Below are 27,650 nucleotides of genomic sequence, written 5' to 3'. Positions count from 1 at the left end.
CACCCCCCCCACCCCCCCTCTCTCACCCCCCCCCCACCCCCCCTCTCTCACCCCCCCCACTCCCCTTCTCTCACCCCCCCACTCCCCTTCTCTCCCCCCCCACTCCCCTTCTCTCCCCCTCTCTTTCCCCCACCCCTCCTTCTCTTCCCCCACCCCTCCTTCTCTTCCCCCACCCCCCTTCTCTTCCCCCCACCCCCCTTCTCTTCCCGCCACCCCCTTCTCTTCCTGCCCCCCACCCCCCTTCTCTTCCTGCCCCCCACCCCCCCTTCTCTTCCCCCCCAACCCCCCTTCTCTTCCCCCCCAACCCCCCTTCTCTTCCCCCCCAACCCCCCTCTCTTCCCCCCCAACCCCCCTCTCTTCCCCCCCAACCCCCCTCTCTTCCCCCTCAACCCCCCTCTCTTCCCCCACCCCCCTTTTCTTCACCCCACCCCCCTTTTCTTCACCCCCCTCTCTTCCCCCCCACCCCCCTTCTCTTCCCCCCCACCCCCCTTCTCTTCCCCCCCACCCCCCTTCTCTTCCCCCCCACCCCCCTTCTCTTCCCCCCCACCCCCCTTCTCTTCCCCCACCCCCCTTCTCTTCCCCCCTTCTCTTCCCCCCACCTTCTCTTCCCCCACCTTCTCTTCCCCCACCTTCTCTTCCCCCACCCCCCTCTCTTTCCTCCCCACCCCTTCTCTTCCCCCCCCCACCCCTTCTCTTCCCCCCCCACCCCTTCTCTTCCCCCCCCACCCCCCTTCTCTTCCCTCCCCACCCCCCTTCTCTTCCCTCCCCACCCCCCTTCTCTTCCCTCCCCACCCCTTCTCTTCCCCCCCACCCCCCTTCTCTTCCCCCCCACCCCCCTTCTCTTCCCCCCCACCCCCCTTCTCTTCCCCCCACCTTCTCTTCCCCCCACCTTCTCTTCCCCCACCCCCCCTCTCTTTCCCCACCCCCCTCTCTTCCCCCCCCACCCCTTCTCTTCCCCCCCCACCCCCCTCTCTTTCCTCCCCACCCCTTCTCTTCCCCCCCACCCCCCTTCTCTTCCCTCCCCACCCCTTCTCTTCCCCCCCACCCCCCTTCTCTTCCCCCCCACCCCCTTCTCTTCCCCCCCACCCCCTTCTCTTCCCCTCCACCCCCTTCTCTTCCCCCCACCCCCTTCTCTTCCCCCCCCACCCCCTTCTCTTCCCCCCCACCCCCTTCTCTTCCCCCCCCACCCCCTTCTCTTCCCCCCCACCCCCTTCTCTTCCCCCCCACCCCCTTCTCTTCCCCCCCACCCCCCTTCTCTTCCCCCCACCCCCCTTCTCTTCCCCCCACCCCCCTTCTCTTCCCCCCACCCCCCTTCTCTTCCCCCCACCCCCCTTCTCTTCCCCCCACCCCCCTTCTCTTCCCCCCACCCCCCTTCTCTTCCCCCCACCCCCCTTCTCTTCCCCCCCACCCCCCTTCTCTTCCCCCCCCTTCTCTTCCCCCCCCTTCTCTTCCCCCCCCTTCTCTTCCCCCCCCTTCTCTTCCCCCCACCCCCCTTCTCTTCACCCCACTCCCTTCTCTTCCCCCCCACTCCCCCTCTCTTTCCTCCCATCCACTCTCTTTCCTCCCCCCACTCTCTTTCCTCCCCACCCCTTCTCTTCCCCCCCACCCCCTTCTCTTCCCCCCCACCCCCTTCTCTTCCCCCCACCCCCCTTCTCTTCCCCCCACCCCCCTTCTCTTCCCCCCACCCCCCTTCTCTTCCCCCCACCCCCCTTCTCTTCCCCCCACCCCCCTTCTCTTCCCCCCACTCCCCCTCTCTTCCCCCCCACTCCCCCTCTCTTTCCTCCCATCCACTCTCTTTCCTCCCATCCACTCTCTTTCCTCCCCACCCCATTCTCTTCCCCCCCACCCCCCTTCTCTTCCCCCCCACCCCCCTTCTCTTCCCCCCCTTCTCTTCCCCCCCCTCTCTTCCCCCCCCTTCTCTTCCCCCCCTTCTCTTCCCCCCCTTCTCTTCCCCCCCCTTCTCTTCCCCCCTTCTCTTCCCCCCTTCTCTCCCCCCCCCACTCCCTTCTCTTCCCCCCCACTCCCCCTCTCTTCCCCCCCACTCCCCCTCTCTTCCCCCCCACTCCCCCTCTCTTTCCTCCCATCCACTCTCTTTCCTCCCATCCACTCTCTTTCCTCCCCCCACTCTCTTTCCTCCCCACCCCATTCTCTTCCCCCCCCACCCCCCTTCTCTTCCCCCCCACCCCCCTTCTCTTCCCCCCCACCCCCCTTCTCTTCCCCCCCACCCCCCTTCTCTTCCCCCCCACCCCCTGCTCTTCCCCCCTTCTCTTCCCCCCCACTCCCTTCTCTTCCCCCCCACTCCCCCTCTCTTTCCTCCCATCCACTCTCTTTCCTCCCATCCACTCTCTTTCCTCCCATCCACTCTCTTTCCTCCCCCCACTCTCTTTCCTCCCCACCCCATTCTCTTCCCCCCCACCTCCCTTCTCTTTTCCCACCACCCACCTTCTTTCCTCCCCACCCCCTTCTCTTTCCCCCCACCCCCTTCTCTTTCCCCCACCCCCTTCTCTTGCCCCCTACCCCCCTTCTCTTGCCCCCCCACCCCCTCTTCTCTTGCCCCCCCACCCCTCTTCTCTTGCCCCCCCCACCTACCTTCTCTTGCTTCCCCCCCCCCCCTTCTATTAGTATTTTTGGAATACTAATTCCTTTGATTCTATTTTTGTTCTCAATGAAAGTTTAAAATAAAAGCTATAAGGGCTAGCATATAAATAAAATTGTTTATTTTTCCGCAATCTTTTGAAACATCAAATTGCAATTAGTAAACTAAATACAGCACTGCTTTATTACTTCATGACCTCGTGCTAGTAATATGGTATTTAGTTTCAAATTCTACATGATGTGATGCAGCACTTCACTTAAATGGTACGTTAGCTCAGGGAGAATGGTTTTCATGTCAGTTTTCTGCAAGCAAGAGAGTTCATCATCATTCTGTAGACAATATCACTGAATGGAATAAATTTTCTGAAAAATGGGGCAAGTACAGGTGATCTTTTTCATGAAGGTAGGATTTTTTAAGATGGCTTTGTTTTTAATGGTCTCTTCATTTAAAGTGAAGTAGAATGGTCTGGATGGGGTCATGGTGATTTACTAACTCTGCCCAAATGGATTCAAATACATCAGGAATAAGATAGAACAGAGATAATAGATCTTCTGCATGTTGCAGTAGCAAGTGACAAAGTGTAATCACTATAAAATTGGCAGTGATTCGAGCATCAAACGATGTAAACATAAGAATGGATAGAAATGCCATGCAGGACATTGGATCTTCGACCCTTAGTACCAGATGGAGCATGTCGATTTGTGTGCAGGATCCAGTTTATGCTGTGAAAGTTGTAGAAGTGTTTATCAATTGGACATTTACTGTGCAGGTAATCGTAGATCTCATAGGCATGCATAGTCATTAAGGGGTTCGAGCTTATTAACATGACTTTTAGTTCCTCCTGCCCACAGGACTAAATAACATTAGGGGTCAGGCAAAGATAGGGTTGGTCCTAGAAATTAGAATCCTGATCGCTATGGAAGAAGAGACTGTGGAACTGACAAGGAGGTTGGTGGCCAATCCATTGCTGATATTAAGGCTAGAATATCAATGACGATATTTACAGCCTGTTTTTCAAAACTGGGCATAAGGATTCAGGCATGGTACGATGATGTGGAAAGAGAATGTCCATAACCGTTAGTTAATTTTTGTTATGCAGCTACTTAATCATGATAAATGGAAATAAGCAATCTGCAGCAAGCCCAACCTTTGCCTCCGAGGATAAAACAAACAGGAGGAATTACACCATCACATCATTATCCTGCACTCTCCACCGATGTAGAGGCATTCAGTTCAGTGGTTATGATTTCACAGATAAACTTGAGGTCACAATTTGGTGAAGGTACCACTAAGATATCCCCATACCTGAGGGCCCTGGTAATCAGAGGGTATTTTGAAACCAGGTCCACGTTTAGACCCAATTCTGGAAACAGTTGTAAGATACTTCATAAAGAAGCAAATACTGTTAGGGGAACAGCTCGTAGAGATGTGGGGAGGTCATGCACAACCTTGAGAAAACATTGAATAAGTCCATTTGTGTCCACAGTTCTGTCTTTCCAGTGCCTTAGAACTTGGCATACTTTCTGGCACAGTTAGTGACCATCAGGGAGTGTCTAGCACAGCATTCAGTGCTGCCATATTCTGCCATGGGGTTTAAACAAAAGTGACTAGGTTATGAAAGGGCGAAGCACTTTGATCTCCCTCCAGGCTGCCCAACTCCGTCTGACATCTGTGAGATGCAACATGCACCAGAGAGGATCCATGGGTGAGCTACTGCTCCTCCTTCACTCTCCCAGTGACCTCATCATCTACACTAGGTGAAGCTGAAGTTGGTGCAATTGCACATATAAAGGAAACCCCTCAGCAAGCTGAAGAACTAAGCCTGAGCCATTGGATGATGAAAGTCAAGATCATCTCAGGTAGTGGGACAAAGCAATCAACAGGCTGCTTCCACCTCAGATGCGGATGTAGGGATCCGTGTTGAGTCGGTCGCCCAAGATAGAAATGGAGTGATCTAGGAAGGGGAGAGATGAGTCTGAGACGGTCTAGGTAAATTTGAGGTCGGGGAGGAAGGTGTTAGTAAAGTGGATGAACTGTTCAACATCCTCGTGGGAGCACGAGGTAGCGCCGATACAGTCATCGATGTAGTGGAGGAAAAGGTGGGGGGTGGTGCCAGTGTAGCTGCGGAAGATGGACTGTTCCACATATCTGATGAAGAGGCAGGCATAGCTGGGGCCCATGTCTACTCCTTTGGTTTGGAGGAAGTGGGAGGATTGGAAAGAGAAGTTGTACAGAGTGAGGACCAGTTCAGTTAGTCGAAGGGCGGTGTCAGTGGAAGGGTACTGGTTGGGTCGGCGGGAAAGGAAGAAGCAGAGGGCTTTGAGGTCTTCGTGATGGGGAATGGAGGTGAATAGGAACTGGATGTCCATGATGAAGATAAGGTGTTGGGGGCCGGGGAAGCGAAAATCATGGAGGAGGTGGAGGGCGTGGGTGGTGTCCCGAACGTAGTCCAAGAACTCCCCACCTGTCTCCAGATACATTGTATCTTCCTTCGTCATTTCCGCCACCTCCAGACAGACCCTGCCACAAAGGATATATTTCCCTCTCCTCCCCTATCAGCATTCCAGAAAGACCACTCTCTCCTCGACACCCTCGTCAGGTCTACACCCCACACCAACGCAACCTCCACTCCCGGTACCTTCCCCCGCAACCGCAAGAAATGCAAAACTTGCGCCCACACCTCCCCCCTCACTTCCCTCCAAGGCCCCAAGGGATCCTTCCATATCTGTCACAAATTCACCTGCACCTCCACACACATCATTTACTGCATCCGCTGCACCCAATGTGGCCTCCTCTACATTGGGGAGACAGGTCGCCTCCTTGTCGAACGTTTCAGACAACACCTCTGGGACACCCGGACCAACCAACCCAACTGCCCAGTGGCAGAACACTTTAACTCCCACTCTCACTCCGTCAAGGACATGCAGGTCCTTGACCTCCTCCATCGCCAGACCATGGCAACACGACACCTGGAGGAAGAGCGCCTCATCTTCCGCCTAGGAACCCTCCAAGCCCAAGGGATGATTGCAGATTTCTCCAGCTTTCTCATTTCCCCTCCCCCCCCCCACTTTATCTCAGTCCCAACCCTCAGACTCAGCACCACCTTCTTGACCTGCAATCTTCTTCCCGACCACTTCGTCCCTACCCCCTCTCCGCCCTATCACCCTCACCTTAATGTCCTTCCACCTATTGCATTCCCAATGCCTCTCCCCCACATCCCTCCTCCCTACCTTTTATCTTAGCCTGCTTGGCATACCTTCCTCATTCCTGAAGAAGGGCTTATACCCTAAACGTCGATTCTCTTGCTCCTTGGATGCTGCCTGACCTGCTGCCCTTTTCCAGCAACACATTTTTCAGCTCTGATCTCCAGCATCTGCAGTCCTCACTTTCTCCTACTTGATCAGGTGTACCCTAGAATTCTAGAAAGCTCGGGAAGTGATTGCTGGGCCCCTAGTTGAGATATTTAAATCATCGATAGCCACAGGTGAGGTGCTGCAAAACTGGACGTTGGCTAACATGGTGCCACTATTTAAGAAAGGTGTAAGGAAAGGCCAGGGTACTATAGACCGGTGAGCTTGGCATCAGTGTTGGCAAGTTGTTGGAGCGAGTCCTGAGGGACAGGGCTTACATGTATATGGAAAGGCAAGGACTGATTAGTGATAGTCAACGTGGCTTTGTGTCTGGGAAATTGTGTTTCACTGACTTGATTGAGTTTTTTGAAGAAGTAACAAAGAGGATTGGTGAGGGTAAAGTGGTGAATGTGACCTATATGGACTTCAGTAAGGCAATCAACAAGATTCATCATGGTAGACAGGTTAGCAAGATTAGATCTCATGGAATACAGAGAGAACTAGCAATTTGAATACAGAACTGGTTCGAAGGCAGCAGACAGAGGGTGGTGGTGGTGGGTTTCTTTTCAGACTGGAGACCTATGACCAGCAGTATGCCACAAGGATCACTGCCAGAGCCACTCCTTTTCATCATTAATATAAATGATTTGGAAGTCAACCTAGGAAATATGGTAAGTTTGCAGATGATGCCAAATTGGAGCTGTACTGGAGAGCAAAGAAGGTTACCTCAGAGTACACCAGGATCTCGATCATATGGGGCAATGGGCTGATGAATGGCAGATGAAGTTTAATTTAGATAAATGATAGGTGCTGCATTTTGCAAAGACAAATTAGAAGTAATATCCTTAATGGTAACGTCCTGGGAGTGTTGCTGAAGGTTCATATTTCCTTGAAAGTGGAGACGCAGGTAGTTAGAATAGTAGAGAAAAGATCTGGTATGCTTGCCTGTATTTGTCAGTGCATTGAGTATAGGAGTTGAGAGGTCATGTTGCAATTGTACAGGATATTCGTTAGGCCATTATTGGAACACTGTGTGCAATTCTGGTCTCCCTACTTTAGAGAGAGTGTTGTGAAACTTAAAAGAGTTCAGAAAAGACTTACAAGAATGTTTCCAGGGTTGGAGGGTTTGAGCTATAGGGAGAGGCTGAATAGACAGGTGCTATTTTCCCTGGAATGTCGGAGGCTGAGGGGTGACCTTATATAAAATCATGGGAGGCATGGATAGGGTAAATAGACATCTTTTTCCCGGGGTGGGGGAGCATAGTTTTAACGTGAGAGTGGAAAGATTTAAAAATGATCTAAGGGGCAAGTTTTTCCACACAGAGGGTTGTGCATGTATGGAATGAGCTGCCAGAGGAAATGGTGGAGGCATTTGAAAGACATCTGAATGGGTATATGAATAAGAAGAGTTTAGAAGGATATGGGCCAAATGCTGGCAAATGGGACTAGATTCATTTGGAATAACTTATTGATATGGACACGTTGGACCAAAGGGTCTGTTTCTGTGCTGTATATCTCTATGAATGTATGACATGCAATCAATTGCTTCTTCTACCTCTGGAAATCCAGTGATGATATAGCATCTGACCAATTGGCTTTGAATCTGCTTTTCACAAATTTGTTGGATCTTCTGAACAAGGCATTAATTACCTCCTTCATATATCTGTGCATAGTTAATTATAAGATGCTACACATCCTCAATGGAGCCCTGGAATGAACTGATGATTTCGAAATTAAATCCTTTAATTACTCTGAAATTTGTTGAAATTCAATTACCTCCCAATTCATAAGGAAAAATGTCTTCCAGAAGCAGCTGAATAACAGAATCCTTTGAGATCCCTGACATTTGCACGTTGTTGCTATGCCAATAGTACATTCAACTACATAACAATGCTTGGTTGCTGATTGCTATAATCATGACTTCTGCTGGTTCCCTTTTGTTGACATTCCTGGCATATTTTATGCAAAGTACTTTGTCACATTTTATTAGTTTTTCTCTAGATTCATCATAGCTAGCAGAAGCACTGGGTGTACTTTTACCCATCTTCTCTGTTAGAACATAGAACATAGAAAAATACAGCGTAGTACAGGCCTTTGGCCCTCGATGTTGCGCCGATCCAAGCCCACCTAACCTACACTAGCCCACTATCCTCCATATACCTATCCAATGCCCGTTTAAATGCCCACAAAGAGGGAGAGTCCACCACTGCTACTGGCAGGGCATTCCATGAACTCACGACTGGCTGAGGTGAACCGCAGACAAAAAGCTAAGATCTGGTTAGCATTGTCTTTATTGCCTCCATCCTTATGAGAACTTTTGACCAATGGTGAACCCTATACTTTATATCAACAGTATCCTGGTCTCAACTACACTATTATGCACTCTCCATCCTCAATATGTACTCCCTGGCATTTGGGCCCATCATCTGTTGTGCTAGACTCTCAGGACCTTGTCACTGTCCTTCTTTCTGTAACTCTGGATCTCCCGACATTCACGCTTGTAATAGATGGTCATTGTCCCTGTGTACTTCAGCTTCCAAGTTCCTCAATCGGCTCCTACGTGCTTTTGTAGATCCACCACAACTCACCCTACCTCCCTTAGCCAGCTATGATCTGATCTCAGTTCACTGCCAGCAGCAAATCTCAATGCAACAGTGTCTTCTCTCTCATGATGCAAGAAAACATCCCATGAAACAAAAGCAGGCATCATTCAATCCAAATCTATCATGAACTTTTCCTTGCTAGTTTGGTACCACCTTCAAGCCATAAATCTGAATGCAGGATTTTGCTGCAGTTAATAACCAAGTTCTATTTGATCTAGCATATGTTGTTTAATGGGTATGCAAGATTTGCTAATGCATTAAAAAATAGATTCCTGCTAGTTAGCACTCCAAAGTTCAATCTATTATCTGCTGCAAGCTTATTTCCAAATTTCCATCCTACCATTGTGCCACCTTACCTCTTGCACAATTACATGTACCTGCTTTGTTTTCTAACATCAGCAGCAACATAGTTTCCAGCCAATTACTCAGAATGGATTGAAAGAGTGGTTAAGATGAATGTCCAGTCTTTCGTAAGTTTTAATAAAAATATTTTTATTCAGATATTCCAATAGCACAACTATTAAAAAGACATTCTTACCCATTTCAGTAATTTCAGAAACACTAATGACGAATTTTATACAGCATTTTCATACAATTTGATTCAAAGACTACAACTGTAAATTAAAATCCCCACATCCATACAACAGAGTGCCAAATATTTACAGATCACACATACAGTACAAAAATCTTTGTCCTTTGACATGATATTTATATCTTTGAACAGTAGTAAAGAATGTTAAGTACAGTAGTAACTGACCAATGCAAACGCAGGACTCAAAACAGACCAAATGTCTCTCAATTATGTTAAAACTGGTTTACGTGTATATTGCCAGCAGGAAATAATCTTCCTCAACCCTTGCACCCATGTTTGCAATAATATGAAATTTGCATTCTCAGTTGATTCATTTTTGAGACTGTTTAAGTACTGCCAAATTTTAAATGGTTGGTTTTATGTCAAGGGGAAGAAAAAGTGTCCATTTTTGTTCCATCTAAGACTCTAAATGCAACTTGAGACAACACCATTATTATGAACCCCTTTGGTCTAAAAGATGTATGAAATACTCACAAATACAATTCTCTTCCAATGACAACTGGAAAACTGAGAATTTTCATAATTTCTTGAAATTGCTGCTGGTTGACCAACATCAGTTCTTGATTACTAGATTGCATAATTGTGTGGGGGAAAAAAATCTCTCCCATCCTTCCCAGCCTTAGTTACCATTATCTTGTTTAGCCTAGTTCACATTAACAATTTGTCTCCCCATCCCCTTTACATAGCCATTGCTACCTCTCTGATACCTCAGGTTCTTACAGCTTGTCTCCTTGTCATCCTCAATCTTGGCTCCTATTTGACATTGTTGCTGGAGGAGAATTAAACTATGCTGCATGTTCAGTCTGGGAATTCTGGCTCTTCAAATTATCAAAACAATTAGGAATTCCTGCCCATCTGGAAGAAACTAAGAATATTGGGAAGGAGGAAATTGTGGATGGAGCATATGATGTTGTATGCAATGGCATACTTTTCACAAGTTCTCCAATTAAGACACCGCTGCATTGTTGTAAATAAGAATATTATGTTGATTAATATAATTTTAGTCTTCTATGCTATTGAGCTATCTTCAACTTCTTACTGAATTCCCTACCACACATGTGCACGAGCATTGCACAAATACCTTCTCAGCTTTACTGCTGCTACATCACTCATTCATGCCTTTGTTAGCTCCTGACTTGACTATCCCGCACATCTTGAACAGCTCCCCTACCCTCTGCAAACCTGAGGTCATCCAAATCTTCACTGTCTCTGTTATAACTTGTATCAAGTTTCCATTCAGCAGTCCCCCCATTTCCCTCATGCTCTTTGGCCTTCATTGATTCTGGTCTCGTTATGAAACTGTCATTCTTGATTGCATTTCTGTAATGTCCTCTACTTTTGCTTTAGTTGTCATCTCTTTCTGAAATAATTTCTTTCATGCCTACAATCCTCTTGAGATTCTGAACTTTTGAATATTCCTGATTTTAATTACCCTATCATTGGCAGTACTGTTACCTCCTCAGGTCCTAAGTTCAGGAATTTCCTCCATAGATGTCTCCAACTTGCTACATTTTCTTCTTTTAAGATAAAACTTTGTGACCAAGCTTTTTAAATATTCTCTTACATACCTCAGTGACAAACACCCTGAAATGCTTTATATCAAGAGTGCTATATAAATGCAAGTGAAAGAACAATTCATTGCTTTCCCGGTTAACACGCTGCATTGTAGGATTAAGAGTGTAGAAAAAAATGATCCTGAACACAGTAGAACCCTGGTCTAATTTAATAATTTCTCTCTTCCTGTGATCATCATACAACTTTTTCTTTGAGAAGGCAAGTAAACATATAAGATACAAATAATTATAGAATCGTTGTGGTTCTGGTCACCGAGCTGGGAATTTGTGTTGCAGACGTTTCGTCCCCTGTCTAGGTGACATCCTCAGTGCTTGAGAGCCTCCTGTGAAGCGCTTCTGTGATGTTTCCTCCAGCATTTATAGTGATTTGTACCTGCTGCTTCTGGTTGTCAGTTCCAGCTGTCCGTTGCAGTGGCTGGTATATTGGGTCCAGGTCGATGTGCTTATTGATTGAATCTGTGGATGAGTGCCATGCCTCTAGGAATTCCCTGGCTGTTCTCTGTTTGGCTTGCCATTCCTAGAGGCATGGCACTCATTCACAGATTCAATCAAGAAGCACATCAACCTGGACCCAATATACCGGCTACTGCAGCGGACAGCTGGAACTGACAACTGGAAGCGGCAGGTATAAATCACTATAAATGCCAGAAGAAACATCACAGAAGCACTTCACAGGAGGCTCCCAAGCACTGAGGATGTCACCTAGACAGGGGACAAAACATCTGCAACACAACTTCCCAGCTCGGCGAACAGAACCACAACAACGAGCACCCGAGCTACAAATCTTCTCCCAAACTTTGAATTATAGAATTGCACATTGGATTTTGAAAAGACAGACTGAAGACAAAGAATAAAACATTTCAAATTTCTAACATCTACAGTAGCAGTGGAAAATGGTTGAAATACTGACCAGGTCAAGCAGCACTTATGGAGAAAGAATCTCAGTTTATTCACAAATATTGCTGACTCTGAGTATTTTTGCCGTTTTCTGTTTAAATGACCAAGTTAATGAGAGATGAGCACTTCTCATCAGTTTGTATATTTAGCACACAGTTCGCATGAAGGAACTGTTGTGCCTATTTCTGATTCACAAATAATATTGAAGAGAATACCAAGCTGAATTTCATAATGCAGACAAGAAATTAAGTACAATTAATGAAATGGAAATGGATGATATTTAGAAAATTCCTGACTATACATGATGCTGCAAGCAGTAATGCAAAATACTCAAATGTAGACTATTGTGTGAATAGTCTAATCAATCAATCTGCAATATAACATGGAATTACAAAATTGTTATGGCACAGAATAAGGCCATTTGGCCCATTGTATCTGCACTGACTCTCTGAATGAGCAATTCATCTAGTGCTTTACCCCACCTTCCAGTCACAGCATGACTGATATTAAACAAAACAATTACATTTTGCTCATCTTTCCTAAAGGCACACAATTCCTTACTGGGATACAATCCATTTGGCACTTTTTCTTTGGCATTTCTTCCAAATGCTTTTATTCATGTGCTATTACTCAATAGTAAGTGACACCAGATTATTTGACTGTCTCTGGATGAAAAGTGATCACAGTAAATCCTAAACCTAGTTTACCATGCATATGTGAAAACTTCTAACAGGAGTTATAGTTGTGATTGAGAACAGGAATCTGGGCACAAAAGATTTTGAATTAAGGCTTGTTGAGCCCTTACTGAGATTTAATTTGGCCAAGCACTGGAAAGCCAAGGGACTTATACTAAGCCTTTCATATTTTGGTGCACAAAGTCTGCAATAAGTATCTCTTTTTTTCAACCATTTGGTTCCCTTTCTTGTGGTTTTTGCATTGATATAGCAACCAGAAGATTGCAAAGAAAATCACTTGGGAGTAATTTAACAGGGAAAATATTGTTTTCTAAAATAGAAACCCTAGATACTTATTCCTAGTTAACTTGTGATCAATATTGAATGTAGTTATGAAATTGTAGCAATCTCGCATAACAGTGAGTGCAGATTTTAACCTTATAGCCTAGCTGGTAACCTTCCAAAGCAAATTGCCTCTGTACAATCTGCCCAGTTTTCATCCCAGCTTATTGGCTAGCTGACAAAGTAGGAATATGTTTGCACATATGAAGAGGTATGTGGATGAGGCTGTATTCTGATTTCTAAGTAGAATTTTGTACATGCATTTGCACCAGTATTTGTTGTCAAAATTTTTGAATTTTTCACCTGACATGTTCTTTGTTCAATTAATACTTTAATAAGGTAAAATTTCAACCTTAAATCATTAAAAAAAAGAGTATGGGGTCCAGTGACATAATATATTCACCAACACACTGTCTGTAGAACAATAGTAATGATGTGCATTCATTCATGTGACAATCCATTGAAAGGAGAACATTCCTATCTTTTATCTAGGCTGTAAAAAGAGCAAGGACACTTCTTTTAACACACAAAAATCTGCATTTGGATAGCAACATTGTACAACTTCTTGAGGTGTTTTAGGTACTTAAGTAGCAGAATAGAAAATTAATTATGGGGAGGAAAATGGTTTAGGAGCAAAAGGTTGGAATTAGATTAAATATACGTGTTTCTAAAATTACTTGATTGCTTGAAAAATGAAAACAATAACTATTCTTGTTTTTTTAGAGCACAGATTTGAGGTAGTTGTGGAATGTAAAATAACCATCTTGACTGCAAAGGCTTTTTTTAAAATACATCGGGTTTAATTGGCGTCAGATCTATTATTTGGGCTACATTTAACAAAAACCATATAAATTGGGAAACACAGTCATCCCTGCTTAATGTGCAGCAAATACCTCCCAACATTAAATGTTTATGGTAGATTCACAAAAACCTACACTTTGAGTAAGAATTTGTCTTGTAGCGAGGTGGGTAAGAAAGTAGAGCCATTATTTGTGTTTTTTGTAAAACTCCCTCTTGGGAATGTAGGTGAATTAAGACATAATTCTACTATAACTGTATGCACAACAGTTCATAACAATAAAGTCAATTGAATTTACAAGCAATAAAATCTAATGAGATTTGGTTGCTTTTCCAAATTGAACTGTTGTTCTTGTAGGTGTTTGATGCTAGATATGAAAGAAGTGCAGATTCTGAGCTTACTTGTTCATTCCCAGCAACATATTTGCTTAGTGCTTTCAGTGAACATTAAGAGTATTTTATAACTTCAGAGAAAAGGTTAACATAAAAAAGAACAGATTTAAGATCTTGCATTTGAAATAGAAAATTCTGTTTCTACCCAGAAGATTTGAATCCTCAATGAATTTGTGAATCCTTTATAATTTCTGTGTAAGGTTAAAAAAAAGTTTCTAGTTCCTGAATATTTCTTAAAAATCTGAATTAAATGCTTAAGAAATAAACATCCAAGTTCTAAAAGTTATAGCTGAACAGAAATTGGAGTAGAAAATATTTTTCTGTACAGCTCGAATCTTTATTCTTAGCTTCAATCACCTCAACTGTTAAGTTTTAACAAGATTAACTCAAGTTCAGTGCCAAATTTGTTCACCAATCCATTATCTCTGATATTATTTCCATAATGAAGAGTGTTTGAAAGTTAAGTTTCAAGGCTTTCGGCTGATACAGAATTTGATGTATATTTTCATTAAAAGATGGAATGATTTTGAACTTGCTGCTGCTGGTTATTTTATTTCATTTCTTATCTGAATTGAAAAGTATCCTACCATCTGTTTACCATATTAATGGCTGTACACAGTTTAGAAATATTTTCAGCTTTAAGTCTGCCAAATAAATCTTCTAGTATTTAGCTTTTATTTTGGAAATATATTAAAGTAATTTCAAGATAGAGTAAATTTAGCAACTTGAAAAGGGTGGTCAATATTTAGCTGGAAATCAGTCCTTCACTGTTTAGATTATATACATATGATACCAATTAAAAATGATTATCCCATTTTAAATTTCTATCACTGGTTCAGAAGCCATTGACAATGAGCAATAAATGGAACAAACAGCATAAGTCTGATCAAAGTATGAGTTACCATTTTATAACTCCTTTTGCAAAATGAGGACATGCCAATATGCTTCAGGGTCAACTGGTTTTGAAGTTAATCATTATTGCAGTTGAAAAAAAATTTATAACAACTTTGCACAAAACAAAGTCTGATAATAAACAGCAATGAAATTCATGACCAGACCATCTGTTTTAGTGATTAACAGCTAACTGTTGGCCAGGACATAGAAATGTTCTGGCCCTCTTTGAATAATGCTGTTGGATCTTTTAGATTCACCTGATAAGAACAGATGGGGTCTTGGATTAGTGTCCCATGGAAACAGCACTTCCAATAAAGCAACATTGTACAGGATTAAAACATCAGCGAGGTTATATGTTCAACTTCTTGACTTAACCACAAGTATAGTAACACTGTGAGAAGTCATATATAATAACCAACCTGAAGAACAAGTGTATTATCTTTAATTATAGATCACACGCTCTTCCCTAATCTTTGGTTTTATGAACTGTCACATCAATACTTCAGAGGTTATGTCACCGTCAACCACACCTCCAATTACTGACATAGATATGTGTGAAAAATCAACAAATACTGCACCCAATTTCATTCTTCCAAATCAGCAAATACAAGAGATTAGAAAATGCATTAATGCAGAAAAATTGCTATACAAATTTTACAGTTAACATTTGTCATTTATACTTGGCATTGTATACTAAAGTTAGCCTGATTTATTTCTTAAGAATTGTATAGATCATTTAAAACAAACCTCTGTAACTGTGAATATATCTACAAATATGTTATAACAATGAAAGACTTGAAACTGGTTCTTATGCTAAATGTTGAAAAATTGGCAGAAACGTCTTAAATCTGCATGGCCTACTAATATATACAGTAAAGCACAGCCAAACTGTATGTGTATTCTATTTACTTTCTCTTCCTCATAATGTTACAGATTTTTGTTAATGTCTATCAGTCTCAGTCTTGGTAATTTCAATTGACTTAACATTCTCAGCCTTTTAGGAAAAGGAAGTCCAGATTTCCATATAATGAAACAACAGAACAGAAGCAAGATTTCACTAGGTTCATTCCACCCCAAATTTGATGGAACAGAATCTCAGCCTGCCTCTGAAATCCTGTTGCATAGTATGGTAACTTGATGACCTCGCTAGCTCGAGCTGGCAACATGCATCCACATAGACACATTGAAGAAAATATATTTTCAAAATGGTGCAATGTTGTTTAGTGGAGCAAGGGAAATAAAGTGGGGTCCGAAGGAATGCACTCACTTCTGTACAGACACATCAAGCCTTGTGGGCGATCCTTTCGGGGGATCAGTCACCTTCCCCTCAGAGACTTGGCACTTGCATTCCATCAAGCTCAACAGAAGGTACAAAGTGCCAACCTCCAAGAGTGATCAGTCATCAGATCTCCTTTGGCCCTTGACCACTGGAAAAAGTATGAAACAGAAAATAATGAAATGGGAGACACAGGTGGAATCCTGGTGGAGTCGAGTTCTATTCATCCTTGTGAATTGATATATCCGTGTCTCTACATAGTTGGCTACTCTCACACAAACACTTGGTGGAAAACAGAAAATCTGCCTCCTTCAACAATAAGTTAAATAGAAAATCAGGATGGCAGTCATCGAGCAATTTAAAATGAACATGAATTTGGATTGTACTTCCTCAAATGGTGAGCTAAAGTTGCTAGATGCAAATTTGAAGGTGGAAAGGGTATGTAATTAAACAAGTTAGTGGTTTACCTCAGCCCCACTGCTTTCCAACTTCTTCCATTCTAGAATTCTGGGTGAAGAAGCCCACAGCTGATCTCCCTGACCTGCTAAACATTGAGACACTTCAGTGGCCAATTAATGGCTACTTACTAACATTGCTAGTGTGAATCCAGTGGCAGCTGAGACTGTTATCAACTTGCTACATTAGGGGGTAGGAGGGAAAGCTCTGGTTCAAAAAGTATATAATCGAAGGATTGGACATTAGGTGGAGGGATTCAGGGAGGCACAGCCTGCTTTTATTGCTGAAAGTCCTACACCTCTTTCTCCATGGGCTTCCCCTACAAACCTCTGCATGACTTATATATGGTTTGGCTACTCTGTGATCCTGCAGAAGGTAATTGGTCTTTTTTTCTGCAGCAGCCACTACCTTTCCTGTCATGTAGTGGATGAGATGTCTCAACAACAGTAAATTATTTTTCCAGATAATATTGAATGTGAGTTTTTTCAATTTTCTCAGATAATCAATATTAGAATCTTTAACAGACTTAAAAATATCAAAATGATGAAATATCCTTAGGTGTTCAGAATTGCACCTGACAGTTCCAATCTTCACCAGCCCCCAACAAATACTTAACCAGAATTCCAAAGAATAATGTATTTCAATAACAATGATCACAGAATCCTAACAATACAAAGTTGCTTTATGAAGGTTATTAGGATTAATACTAAATGAAAGCAGTTAAAACATTTCCATTCAGAAAAATATAAAGACAGTAGAAATTCTCAAATTTAACAAATGAATCTATCTTTACTCTATGAATGAATTCAGGTTTGTGTATTTCCATAAATGCAGGTGTTTATACCAAATTTCCAGCAGTTACAATATTGTCATAAAATTATTCAACGTGGAAGGAAAGCATGTAGCTCATCCTGGCTTTTTGAAAGAGATAGCCAATTAATTCTATTCACTTGCTCAGACCCCATAAAACCTCACCTCATCATTTTTTTGATTTAAGTATTTACCCACTTTCTTTTGAAAAGTGCTTTTGAATCTGTTTCTACAATTTCAGCTAGTGCATTCCAGATCATAACAAAATGCGGTGTTTCTTTTTTCTGTTCATGTAATTCTTTTACCAATGATTTTTAACTAGTGTCATTTGCCCCACCTGCATGTAAAATTTCTTCTCATCTACTCCATCAAAATCTTTCACAATTTTGAACACCTTCCCCAAATCTGCTGTTAATCTTCTATGCTTTAAAGAGAAATATCCCAGATTCTCCAGTCACTCAAGTAACTCATGTCCTTCATCTCTCAGACATTTCTAGTAAATCACCTCAGCCCCATCTCCAAGGCCTTGACATCCTTCCTCCAGTCTTTCTCCTTGCTTTGGCCACAAAATCTCAGCTGAAGCTTAACCAGTGTTCTATATTTTCACCTTAAAATAGCATTTTTTGTTATAACTGCATCAGTCTGCAAATGGAAAACAAACTACAGTCTGGTTTGGTTACAAATTACCAATAACTTTACAAAATACACAACTAAACACAAGAAAAACAAGCTATTTGTGATACAGAACCAAAATGTTTGCACTTACTAGGGATTTTAATAATCTCAAGTATGCAAATATGCACAGTTTTCGAACTGTAATAACTGTTTCATTCTGTACTTTAAAATAAATGATTTCCTGATTGAATTAAATGGATTGACACTTATATGAAAATATAAGGGCCAGATTTTCCACATTTTTGTAAGTCTCTACTATAAATGTTAAATAAACAATGTAGACTACCTCTTTCTCCAATCACATATTCTATCACCCTCATTTCTGTGCATATACATTTATACAAGCACACATAGATACAAGGTTATGTTCATCAATGGACCATGCCCTCTAATATGAACAAAAACGTACATATCGTACTGGCATGGAATGCTTTCATTCTTGCTGATAATTACTGGAAATGAGGATTACCATTCTGATCGTCCAAGTAAAAAAGAAAGGCTTTTTTGTTTAATCAGTACATAACACAGTCGTGGCTTTTGTAATAAGCTTATCTTTAAATAATCAGAATCTTTGATAGCTATTCTACTTGCTTTATAAACTAACTAAAGTGAGTGGATATCTGATTTGACACTTTTCTTCATCTTGTTTGCCTAGCAAAGTAGCAATCAGGATGACAAATGACAGATCTCCAATCTCTTCAAAATCAAACCTAAGTGATAGAACAAATTTTTGAATGTTTCCCAATGCTATCTAGTCAACAATGAAAAAAATAATGATATTTGGCACCCTTATTACTAATATATAAATTGTATTTTAAAGAAAACAGTACCATATATCATTACATATCAAAAGCTTGATATTTAACATATAGATTGATGAAAAAAAGCTTTCTATTTCTCATTCTCCTTTAATAATTATATATTGATATTACAGAACAAGACACATTTAGAAACTGCAATCTGCAATGGCTAGTCAGTAGACAGGGCACAGAGGGAAAGGTCATACACTTGACCATTATACTTAAGATGCAAACATGTAAACAGTTATATTGCTAGTATAGCTTGGGTCAGGAAAAAGGATATGCAACAGCACAAACACAATATTCCCAGTTATCCAATATGTGTTGGCCTTGTTTGTCTTATGATTTGGATCATATTTGCATATAAAACTATGTCTGGCAGCAACTCTTTTGAACACCCTTCAATTGATTTTCCATTAAACTACCTCCCTATCTTCCAAATTACATTTCAAATGGACCTTTTCTTCCCTTTATAACACAATAAATTAAATTTTAACCCTTTAAGTATAAAATTATCACTGAACAATATATTTTATATTAAGCACTTTTATCCCCTTTCTGCCCCAGTATTTCAGTGCTTTAAACTCTTAACAGTCTCATCCACAAGGAAAGCTAAGTTCCTGCACTATTCTTAGCTCTAGGATCAACTTCAAATGGCATCAAGAGCTGTTCCTACTGTGCTTTATAAACTTTGTCTCATAAAAAAGTTCTTGCATTTGACTGAAACACAAGTTATCATAAATAGAACTAAATTAATGTGAACAGAAATGTTGATACACTGGTCCAGTTCTTTGTAATCTTAACTGTAAAACTACGTGGTGTCATCAATATGGCCCCTTTAAATTCATGGAGAAGCAAATATTAGTAACTGTCTTTATCTTTCCAGTTTGTTACCCACTGCTTCTTCTGCGTTTTCTTTTTTGTAAAGCCTTCTGTAATAAAGTAGCGCTCTTCTTTGCGGATCTTCACAGCATGATACTTTGGCATGCTCCTGTAGTATCGTGTTCTCTTGAAGAAGCCACACTGCTCGAAAGAGAACATCAGAAAAAAATATAATATCATGCATTTAACACTGCAATTAATTTGTGAAGAAGTGACTGACCAATACAACTGCTGTGGGCATACGTCATCTGTGGGTAATTCTTAGGAGATCAGATAAGAGTGCATGAAAGAAAAGTGAGAAATAAATCAAGGAGATCCCAAAGATATTTTATCACTACGTAAGAGTAATAAGATAACTAAGGAAACAGTACTCCCCCCTAAAGACCAAAAAGAAAGCCAATGCATAGAGATGGAAAATTTGGGTATGCTTCTGAACATTTTGCATCTGTCTTGACAAAAGTGGGGGTGGGGGGTGGGGTGATGTATAACTTTAGGTGAGGAGTATGTGATATTTGGTATGATAAAATGGGGTTAGAGAAAGCTTGAAGAAAATAAGTGTCCTTGAAAGTGGAAGAGTCACTAGAGTCAGATGAAATGTATTCCAAACTGTCAACAGACACCAATGAGGAAATAATACATGATCTGACTTTCCAATTCTCCTTGGATGTAGTAATTGTGTCAGGGGATTTGAAGACCGCTAACATTATACTTTTGTTTAAAAATCGAGTAAGGTATAGAACAAATAATTGAGTAAAGTAACCATTGCCCCATTCTGCCATCAGAAAGAGAGAGTTGACCAGAGGTGGTTTAACCTGAAGGTCACCATACCTCAAGCAAAGAGAGAAGTTGAGATAGAAGGACCTTCATGGTACTGTCAGCTGGTGCTGGAATCAAACCCATGATATTGGAATCACTTGACATTGCAAACCAGCTTTCTAGCCAACTGGGCTAAATGACCCCATTAAATAATTACTGACCACTCAGTCTAATCTCAGTAGTGGGCAAATGATTGGAGTTAATTCTGAGTGGGTGAGGTGAGAACTCTGAGACAGGCAGTCAGCATCACTGAAAGGGGTGTGTGACATGAGGACTACACAGCAGGCAGTCGCAGACAGAGCTAGGTTCATTGCAGCAGATTGAAAGTGGTTCTTATTGTACTACAAAGAAAGATGCTATCTGTTTGATGAGATTCTGGTAAGTGGTTAAGGTAATTTTCATTCTTCAGTTTTAATATACATTCACAAATTGGTGGTAAAGTTAATAAAACATGTAAAAGATAACATAAGTAAGTAAATATAATTAAAAGTTAGATTGGGGCGGCACTGTGGCTCAGTGTTTAGTATTGTTGCCTCACAGCGTCAGGGACCCGGGTTCAATTCCTGCCTCGGGCGACTGTCTGTGTGGAGTTTGCATATTCTCCCTGTGTCTACGTGAGTTTCAACCCGGTACTCCGGTTTCCTCCCACAGTCTAAAGATGTACAGGTTAGGTAAATTGGTCATGCTAAATTGCTCATGGAGTTAGATGCATTAGTTAGGGGGAATAGATGGGTAGGTTACTCTTCAGAGGGTTGGTGTGGACCAGTTGGGCTGAAGGGCCTGTTTCCACACTGCAGGAAATCTAATCTAATCATTAAAGCTCATTAAGGATATAATTTTGGTGATGTGTAAAAGCTGCAGGATATGCGAACTCCTTGGTAGCATTATGATCCAGGGCAAATACATTTGCAATAATTGTTTGAAGTTCAAGTAGCTTGAGCTCAGAGTTTATGAGCTGGAGACTGAATTACAGACACTGCAACACATCAGGGAGGGGAGAAGGAGACAACACTCCATTTGGGATAGGATCTTCCTTCTCGGTCAGTAGTCAGGAACAGGAAGGTATAACTGGCAGTGAGGGAGGTAAGGGAACACAGACTGGAAGGAGTGTCAATCTCTGTCATTGTTAAACAGGTTTGGAGTTCTTTGAATGACAGCAAAATCTATAGGTTGAATGCGAACACTGACTATGGCATATTGGCACAGGAAGCAATTCAAGTGGGGGAGCAACGTGGAATATGGTGGTGACAGTATGGTGAAGGAGGTTGATACTGTTCTCTGCACTGAAGAACAAGATCCTAGATGGCTATGTTGTCTGCTAGGTGCGAGAAATCAGTACATCAGCTCAGCACTGGAAAGGACTGTAGTGGATTGGGGAGGATCCAATAGTTATGTTCCATGTCAGCACCAATGATAAGGGGAGAAATAGCTTTATACGGAATATAGCTTCCATATATTCCTACATATATGGAATGAGAATATGTAGGAGAATATTCTACATATATTCTACCTCCAGATATATAGAATTTGTGGAAGTAGGTACTAAATTAAACCTGGAACTTCAGAAGTTATAATTTCTGAATTGTTATCTGAGCTGTGTGGAAATTTGTACTGGGTACATAAAATCAGAGAAGTGAATACATGGTTCAAAAATTGACATGGAAATGTGGATTCTGGTCTGTGGACCACTAGTGCTTGTAGTGGACTATATAACTGGAATGATCAGTATCTGAACCATGTTGGAGCCAGTGTTCAGTGCAAATCACATATTTATTATCATTAAGTTGGATTAAAAATGTTGCAATATAAACAGTATGGTGGTATTAGATAGGTCCCATGTGATATGGAAAGTTTCAGATTAAAAGTGCCCCCTGTGTGATAAAGGCCAAATCAGCTGAGGTTGGTCATTTACTTCTCCATTTTTACACACAGGAAAGAAAAGAGATGAAGAAATATCAAAGATCAGTAACGATGAGCGTCCACCAATCAAAGTTTTCTAATAAAATCATTACAATTCAATGCAATAATCATATAATATATTTAGTCTATAAAATGCTATATCAGTAGGAGGATAAAAACAGTTAGTAAATTAGAGAAGGAACCAGATAAATCTGGAAATTGTTAGAAAGAAAAACAGCAGAAGATTAAACCACACCACATAGAGAAAAGGGAAGGAAAATCAGTTGTTTATGAAACAGATTAAAGTAGTCCTTTCTGCTAAAGTTCTTTTTGGACATGGGAAAAAGTGTCACAACATTTTATAAATAGTTGATTTAGCATTTTGGTATTATAAAATTTCAATTTCACTTCTACAAAAGGAAGAGAACTAAGCAATCACAATCTTAAAAGTGAACATCACTATCACAATTCATATACAAATTGTTACAATTTGCCTGAACATAACCACTTTGTTCACGAAGAAAACAATTTAAGTGGTGTAGTTAGAAATTACTATTGGGGATAAGGACAAAAGCTTTTCTGGCTGATGCTGAACTAGCTAATCAGAATACATCAGGTAGGACAGTATAACTGCCCTCAGATTTCCCACTCGCTATAGCTATTGGAATCACTGCTGTTGAAAATGTAAGTGTAAATATTGAGTGAGGTCAGAATTAAGCTCATTCAAGTTCTCTGCTATTCCTTGGCTTTCTGACATTGAAGAATGAACTTTTCTGGATGAAATTAAACAGGAGAGTAGTAGCAAAAGGAGCAAAACCAATTATGGGAAGCATTTAGTTATGATAAGATGTACTTTAGATGAACCAGCTGTTCTTTTGCTGCCAGTTAATTTTTGTAAGTCCAATTTATTGAACGATTCACAAAAGGCCTGTGAGGGCAACTCATTCCTCATGATAAAGCTGTTCTTTCAGCAGTGGGGTGGAGGAGAGTGGGTAAAGGCAAATCCCATGACAATGTCTGTCAGTAAAAGTTAATGTATAACTTGATCAACCAGAATCTTGAGACAAACTTATATGAAAGATTATTCTTGGAGTGATTAATATTTAAAGAAAGGGAAAACAGACATCTAGTTTATTATATTTTTTCCAAGAATAAATCCCCAAGCACCTCCATACCACACCCTATTCAGTCACTGCACCCTGTATTACCAAAAAGTGCAGGAAGCGAAGTTGGCCAGCATTAGTCACAATCAGTAAGCCGCCTAGTTTCTGAAGGCTGAATCTTGATTTCAGCCTTTTGCTTTTTGGCTTCATACATCGCTCGTGTGTTCGCCCTCTTGAAGAAACCACACTATAAAGAAGGAAGTTATTAAATTAAATTGATCAACAAACTGAAATTGACTTTACAAAAAAATGGATCCAATACTTTCTTTTCACAAGAAAACTACAGATGAGTCTATCTGGAAGCCTGTTCCACATGTTGCTTACTACTTGAATGAAGGGGAAAGTGAGGCCTGCAGATGCTGGAGATCAGAGTCGAGACTGTGTTGCTGGAAACGTACAGCAGGTCAGGCAGCATCCGAGGAGCAGGAGAATCGACGATTTGGGCATATGCCCTTTATCAGGATTGAGGCTTGTGGGCTAGGGGGCTGAGAGATAAATGGGAGGGGGTGCGGCTTGAGAGAAGGTAGCTAGGAATATGAAAGGTAGATGAAGGTGGAGCAGAAGGTGATAGGTCGGAGAGGAGGGTGGAGTGGATAGATGGGAAAGACAATGGAAAGGTCAAGAGGGGAGTGCTGAGTTGGCGGCGGGGGGTGGTGATTGGGGAAACTGGTGAAATCCACATGAATTCCTTATGGTTGCAGGGTTCCAAGGTGGGAAATGAGGTGTTTTTCCTTCAGGCGTCAGGTGGTTAGGGTTTGGCGATCGAGGAGGCCCAGGACCTGCATATCCTTGGTGGAGTGGGAGGGGGAGTTGAAGTGTTCAGCCACGGGGAGGTGGGGTTGGTTGGTGCGGATGTCCCAGAGACGTTCTCTGAAATGATCTGCATGTTGGAGTCCTGTCTCCCCGATGTAGAGGAGACCACATCAGCTGAAATGGATACAGGCGATGACATTTGTGGTGGTACAGGTAAATTTCAGTTGGATGTGGAAGGATCCTTTGGAGTGAGGGGGGAGGTGTGGGCACAGGTTTTGCACTTCCTGCAGTGGGGGGGAAAGATGCTGAGAGTGAGGTGAGGGCTGATGGGTGGCGTGGATCTGACAAGGGTGTCGCGGAGGGAATGGTCTCTCTGGAACACTGGTAGGGATGGGGAGGGAAATATATCTATAATGTTGGGGTCTGTTTGTAGGTGGCAGAAGTGGCAGAGGATGATGCGATGTATACAGAGGATGGTGGGATAGAAGTTGAGGACCAGTGATGTTCTGTTCTTGTTGCATTGGGAGGGATGGGTTTCAAGGGCGGAGGTGCGGAAAGTGGAGGAGATACACTGGAGGGCATTGTCGACCACGTGGGAGGGGAAATTGCAGTCTTTGAAGAATGAGGCCATTTGGGATTTTCTATGGTGGAATTGGTCATCCCGAGAACAAATTCTGTGAAAGCGGAGGAATTAGGAATAAGAGTTGGCATTTTTGCAGGAGGCAGGGTGGGAGGGGATATAGTCCAGGTAGCTGTGAGAGTCGGTGGGTTTGGAGTAGATGTCTGTGGTGAGTCGGTCGCCGGAGATGGCAACGGAGAGGTCCAGGAAGGGGAGGGAGGTGTCTGAGATGGTCCAGGTGAATTTGAGGTCGGGTGAAAGACGTTGGTGTAATTGAACTGTTCAACCTCCTCGTGGGAGCACAAGGTAGCGCTGATTCAGGCATCGATGTAACAGAGGAAAAGATGTGGTCTCCTCTACAGGACACCAACTTATGGATTGTTACAGAGAACATCTCTGGGATACTTGCATCAACCAACTCCACCTCCCCATGGCTGAACACTTCAACTCCCCCACCCACTCCACCAAGGATTTGCAGGTCCTGGGTTCCCTCTCTCGCCAAACCCTAACCACCTGATGCCTAGAGGAAGAACAACTCATCTTTTGCCTTGGAATCCTGCAACCACATGGGATTAATGTGGATTTCACCAGCTCCCCCCAACTCCCCTCCTTATCCCAGTCCTAAGCGTCCAACTCGGCACCGCCCTCTTGACCTTTCCATTATCTTTCCCATCTATCTGATCCACCCTCCTCTCTGATCTATCACTTTCTCCCCCACCTTCATCTACCGAGTGAATTCCAAGGTACCTTCCCCCGAGTCCCAACCCCCTCTCAGCACCCTAGCCCACAAGCCTCATTCCTGATGAAGGGCTTATGCCGAAAACGTCGATTCTCCTGCTCCTCGAATGCTGCCTGGCCTGCTGTGCTTTTCCAGCACCACGCTCTCGACTACTAATTGAGTGAAGCAGTATTTCATTATATCAGTCCTCAAGTTATCGTTACCAGTTTGATCATGTGTTCTTCTGCAGTTCTTTGAAAACTTGATTAGAAATAGTATTCCAGAGAACAATTTCATTTAACTGTTGAGGTCATCTTTCAAAGCTTCGTCTTTGGCAAAAAATACCTAATATTCCACCGACATTCCTTTATAATTTAAGATCAAACTAGCAGCTTTTTTACACTGCCTGTAATGCTCGAATGATTATCTTGCTTCCTCTGATCAGAACAATATGCAGTATTCAAACTGTATCACTATCAAACATGCTGACTTGTACTTTACAGTTTTGTCTGTAGTTCAACATTCAATTGACTGCAACTCTGTGTAAGATGGACATGCTAAATGTTGAGCTTAGTCAGACTCCTAAGCCTCTTCAAGTGTCACCCCTAGCTATTTTAATCACATTCAAGTTTGCTTTCTACATCCCTTCCTATGCCATAATTAACATTTCACATTTTGCTGTTATCTTTGCATAAACTGTTTACAGCTTTTTTTAGTTTAACAAATTCACAGGATGATGATGAAATAATGGGGGTAGAATCATTTTGTACTAGAATACACACTAGTCAATTAATACGTAAAGTCAGAGTGACAGAAAATAATGAAGTCTAAATCAGAGCTACGCTGTCTGCATGTGAATGTATAGAGTATTGTTAATACGATTGGTTATAGTTACAGTCATAGATTATCACATGGGATTGTGATGATGCATTGATAAAACAGCCCTGGCTCAAGGAAGGCCTAATTGGGTGTTATATATTTCTGGGAGAAAGTGAAGACTGTAGATGCTGGAGATCAGGGTCAAAAAGTGTGATGATGGAAAAGCACAGCAGATCAGGCAGTATCCAAGGAAAAGGAGAGTCGACATTTGGGCATAAGTCCTTCCTAATGAAGGGCTTATGGTTGAAACATTGACTGTCCTGCTCTTCGGATACTACCAGACCTGCTGTGCTTTTCCAGTGCCACACTTTTTGATGACTGTTGAATATTTCTGGTTACAAGATATTAAGAAAAGACAAGTTTTGGTTAAAAAGAGTACTGTATTTTCAGAAAAAGCATATATTCGGAGGGTTCAAGGGCAAAATTAATTTGGCCAGAGCCAAAAATGCAATTATATTGCTTAGTATAATCTATAAATGCCCACTAAGTGAGAAAAATATAGAGTAACAAACTATAAGGAAATTTCAAATAGCTGCAAACATCCCACTATCAAATACATTTGAATATGCCACTTTGCATGCTTAAATGCTTTTGTAGGTCAAAACTGACTTAAATGAGCAAAAAACAATATTAGAACTAGGTGCCCAGCAACAGGAAATTGAAAATATGTCATTGTGGCAACTCTTCGTAGATGACCAGTCGTACAGTAATCATTGAAACATCCATAATTTCTTTGGTATACATTTATACCATTTTGTCTCATTTACGCAAATCTATCAATCCAAAGTATTTTTATAAATACAAATCACCACCTAAACATCATACTGAACAAATTTCCAAAAATATTGTGAAGCGTGAGATTAACCAAAGTCTTTAATTGCATCAAACAATTAATTGATCTTAGTTCCACACTATGAATAAAAAATTTAAAACTGCTTGTCATCATTTGAAACACACAAAGTCAAATTATGATCATAGATTGGCTACAAATGATTTGCAGGACTCTAACGCCTTCACAATAGCCTGTTATATTCCTTTTTCTTCATACTTTATTACATGGACTTATTTTATTCATACTGTATTCTCTTGACAAGTTTCTAGATGGATCTTTTTGATTAAAATAATGTTCTGATGAAGCATTTGATCAATACAAAGGCCAGATGTTCTGCAGCATCTAGTTGCACATGCAGC

At 41.9% G+C, this 27,650-nt stretch overlaps 1 protein-coding gene across 1 annotated transcript in view; it reads right to left on the bottom strand.

The window, feature by feature from the left end:
* Positions 1–14,011: 14,011 nt before the first annotated feature.
* Positions 14,012–27,650, bottom strand: part of itga3b (integrin, alpha 3b) — a 164,211-nt gene continuing 150,572 nt past the window's right edge. The window contains exons 25-26 of the mRNA XM_060849050.1: positions 23,536–23,677; positions 14,012–19,753 (exon numbers count right to left, since the gene is read on the bottom strand). Coding sequence (XP_060705033.1) covers positions 23,567–23,677 — 111 coding nt within the window. The 3' untranslated portion in view covers positions 14,012–19,753; positions 23,536–23,566. The remainder of the gene's footprint in view (positions 19,754–23,535; positions 23,678–27,650) is intronic.

Source organism: Hemiscyllium ocellatum, chromosome 32 (assembly GCF_020745735.1).
Source record: "Hemiscyllium ocellatum isolate sHemOce1 chromosome 32, sHemOce1.pat.X.cur, whole genome shotgun sequence".
NCBI lineage: Eukaryota > Metazoa > Chordata > Chondrichthyes > Orectolobiformes > Hemiscylliidae > Hemiscyllium > Hemiscyllium ocellatum.
The sequence above is the reverse complement of the archived record's forward strand: the minus strand, read 5'-3'. Positions and strand labels throughout refer to the sequence as shown.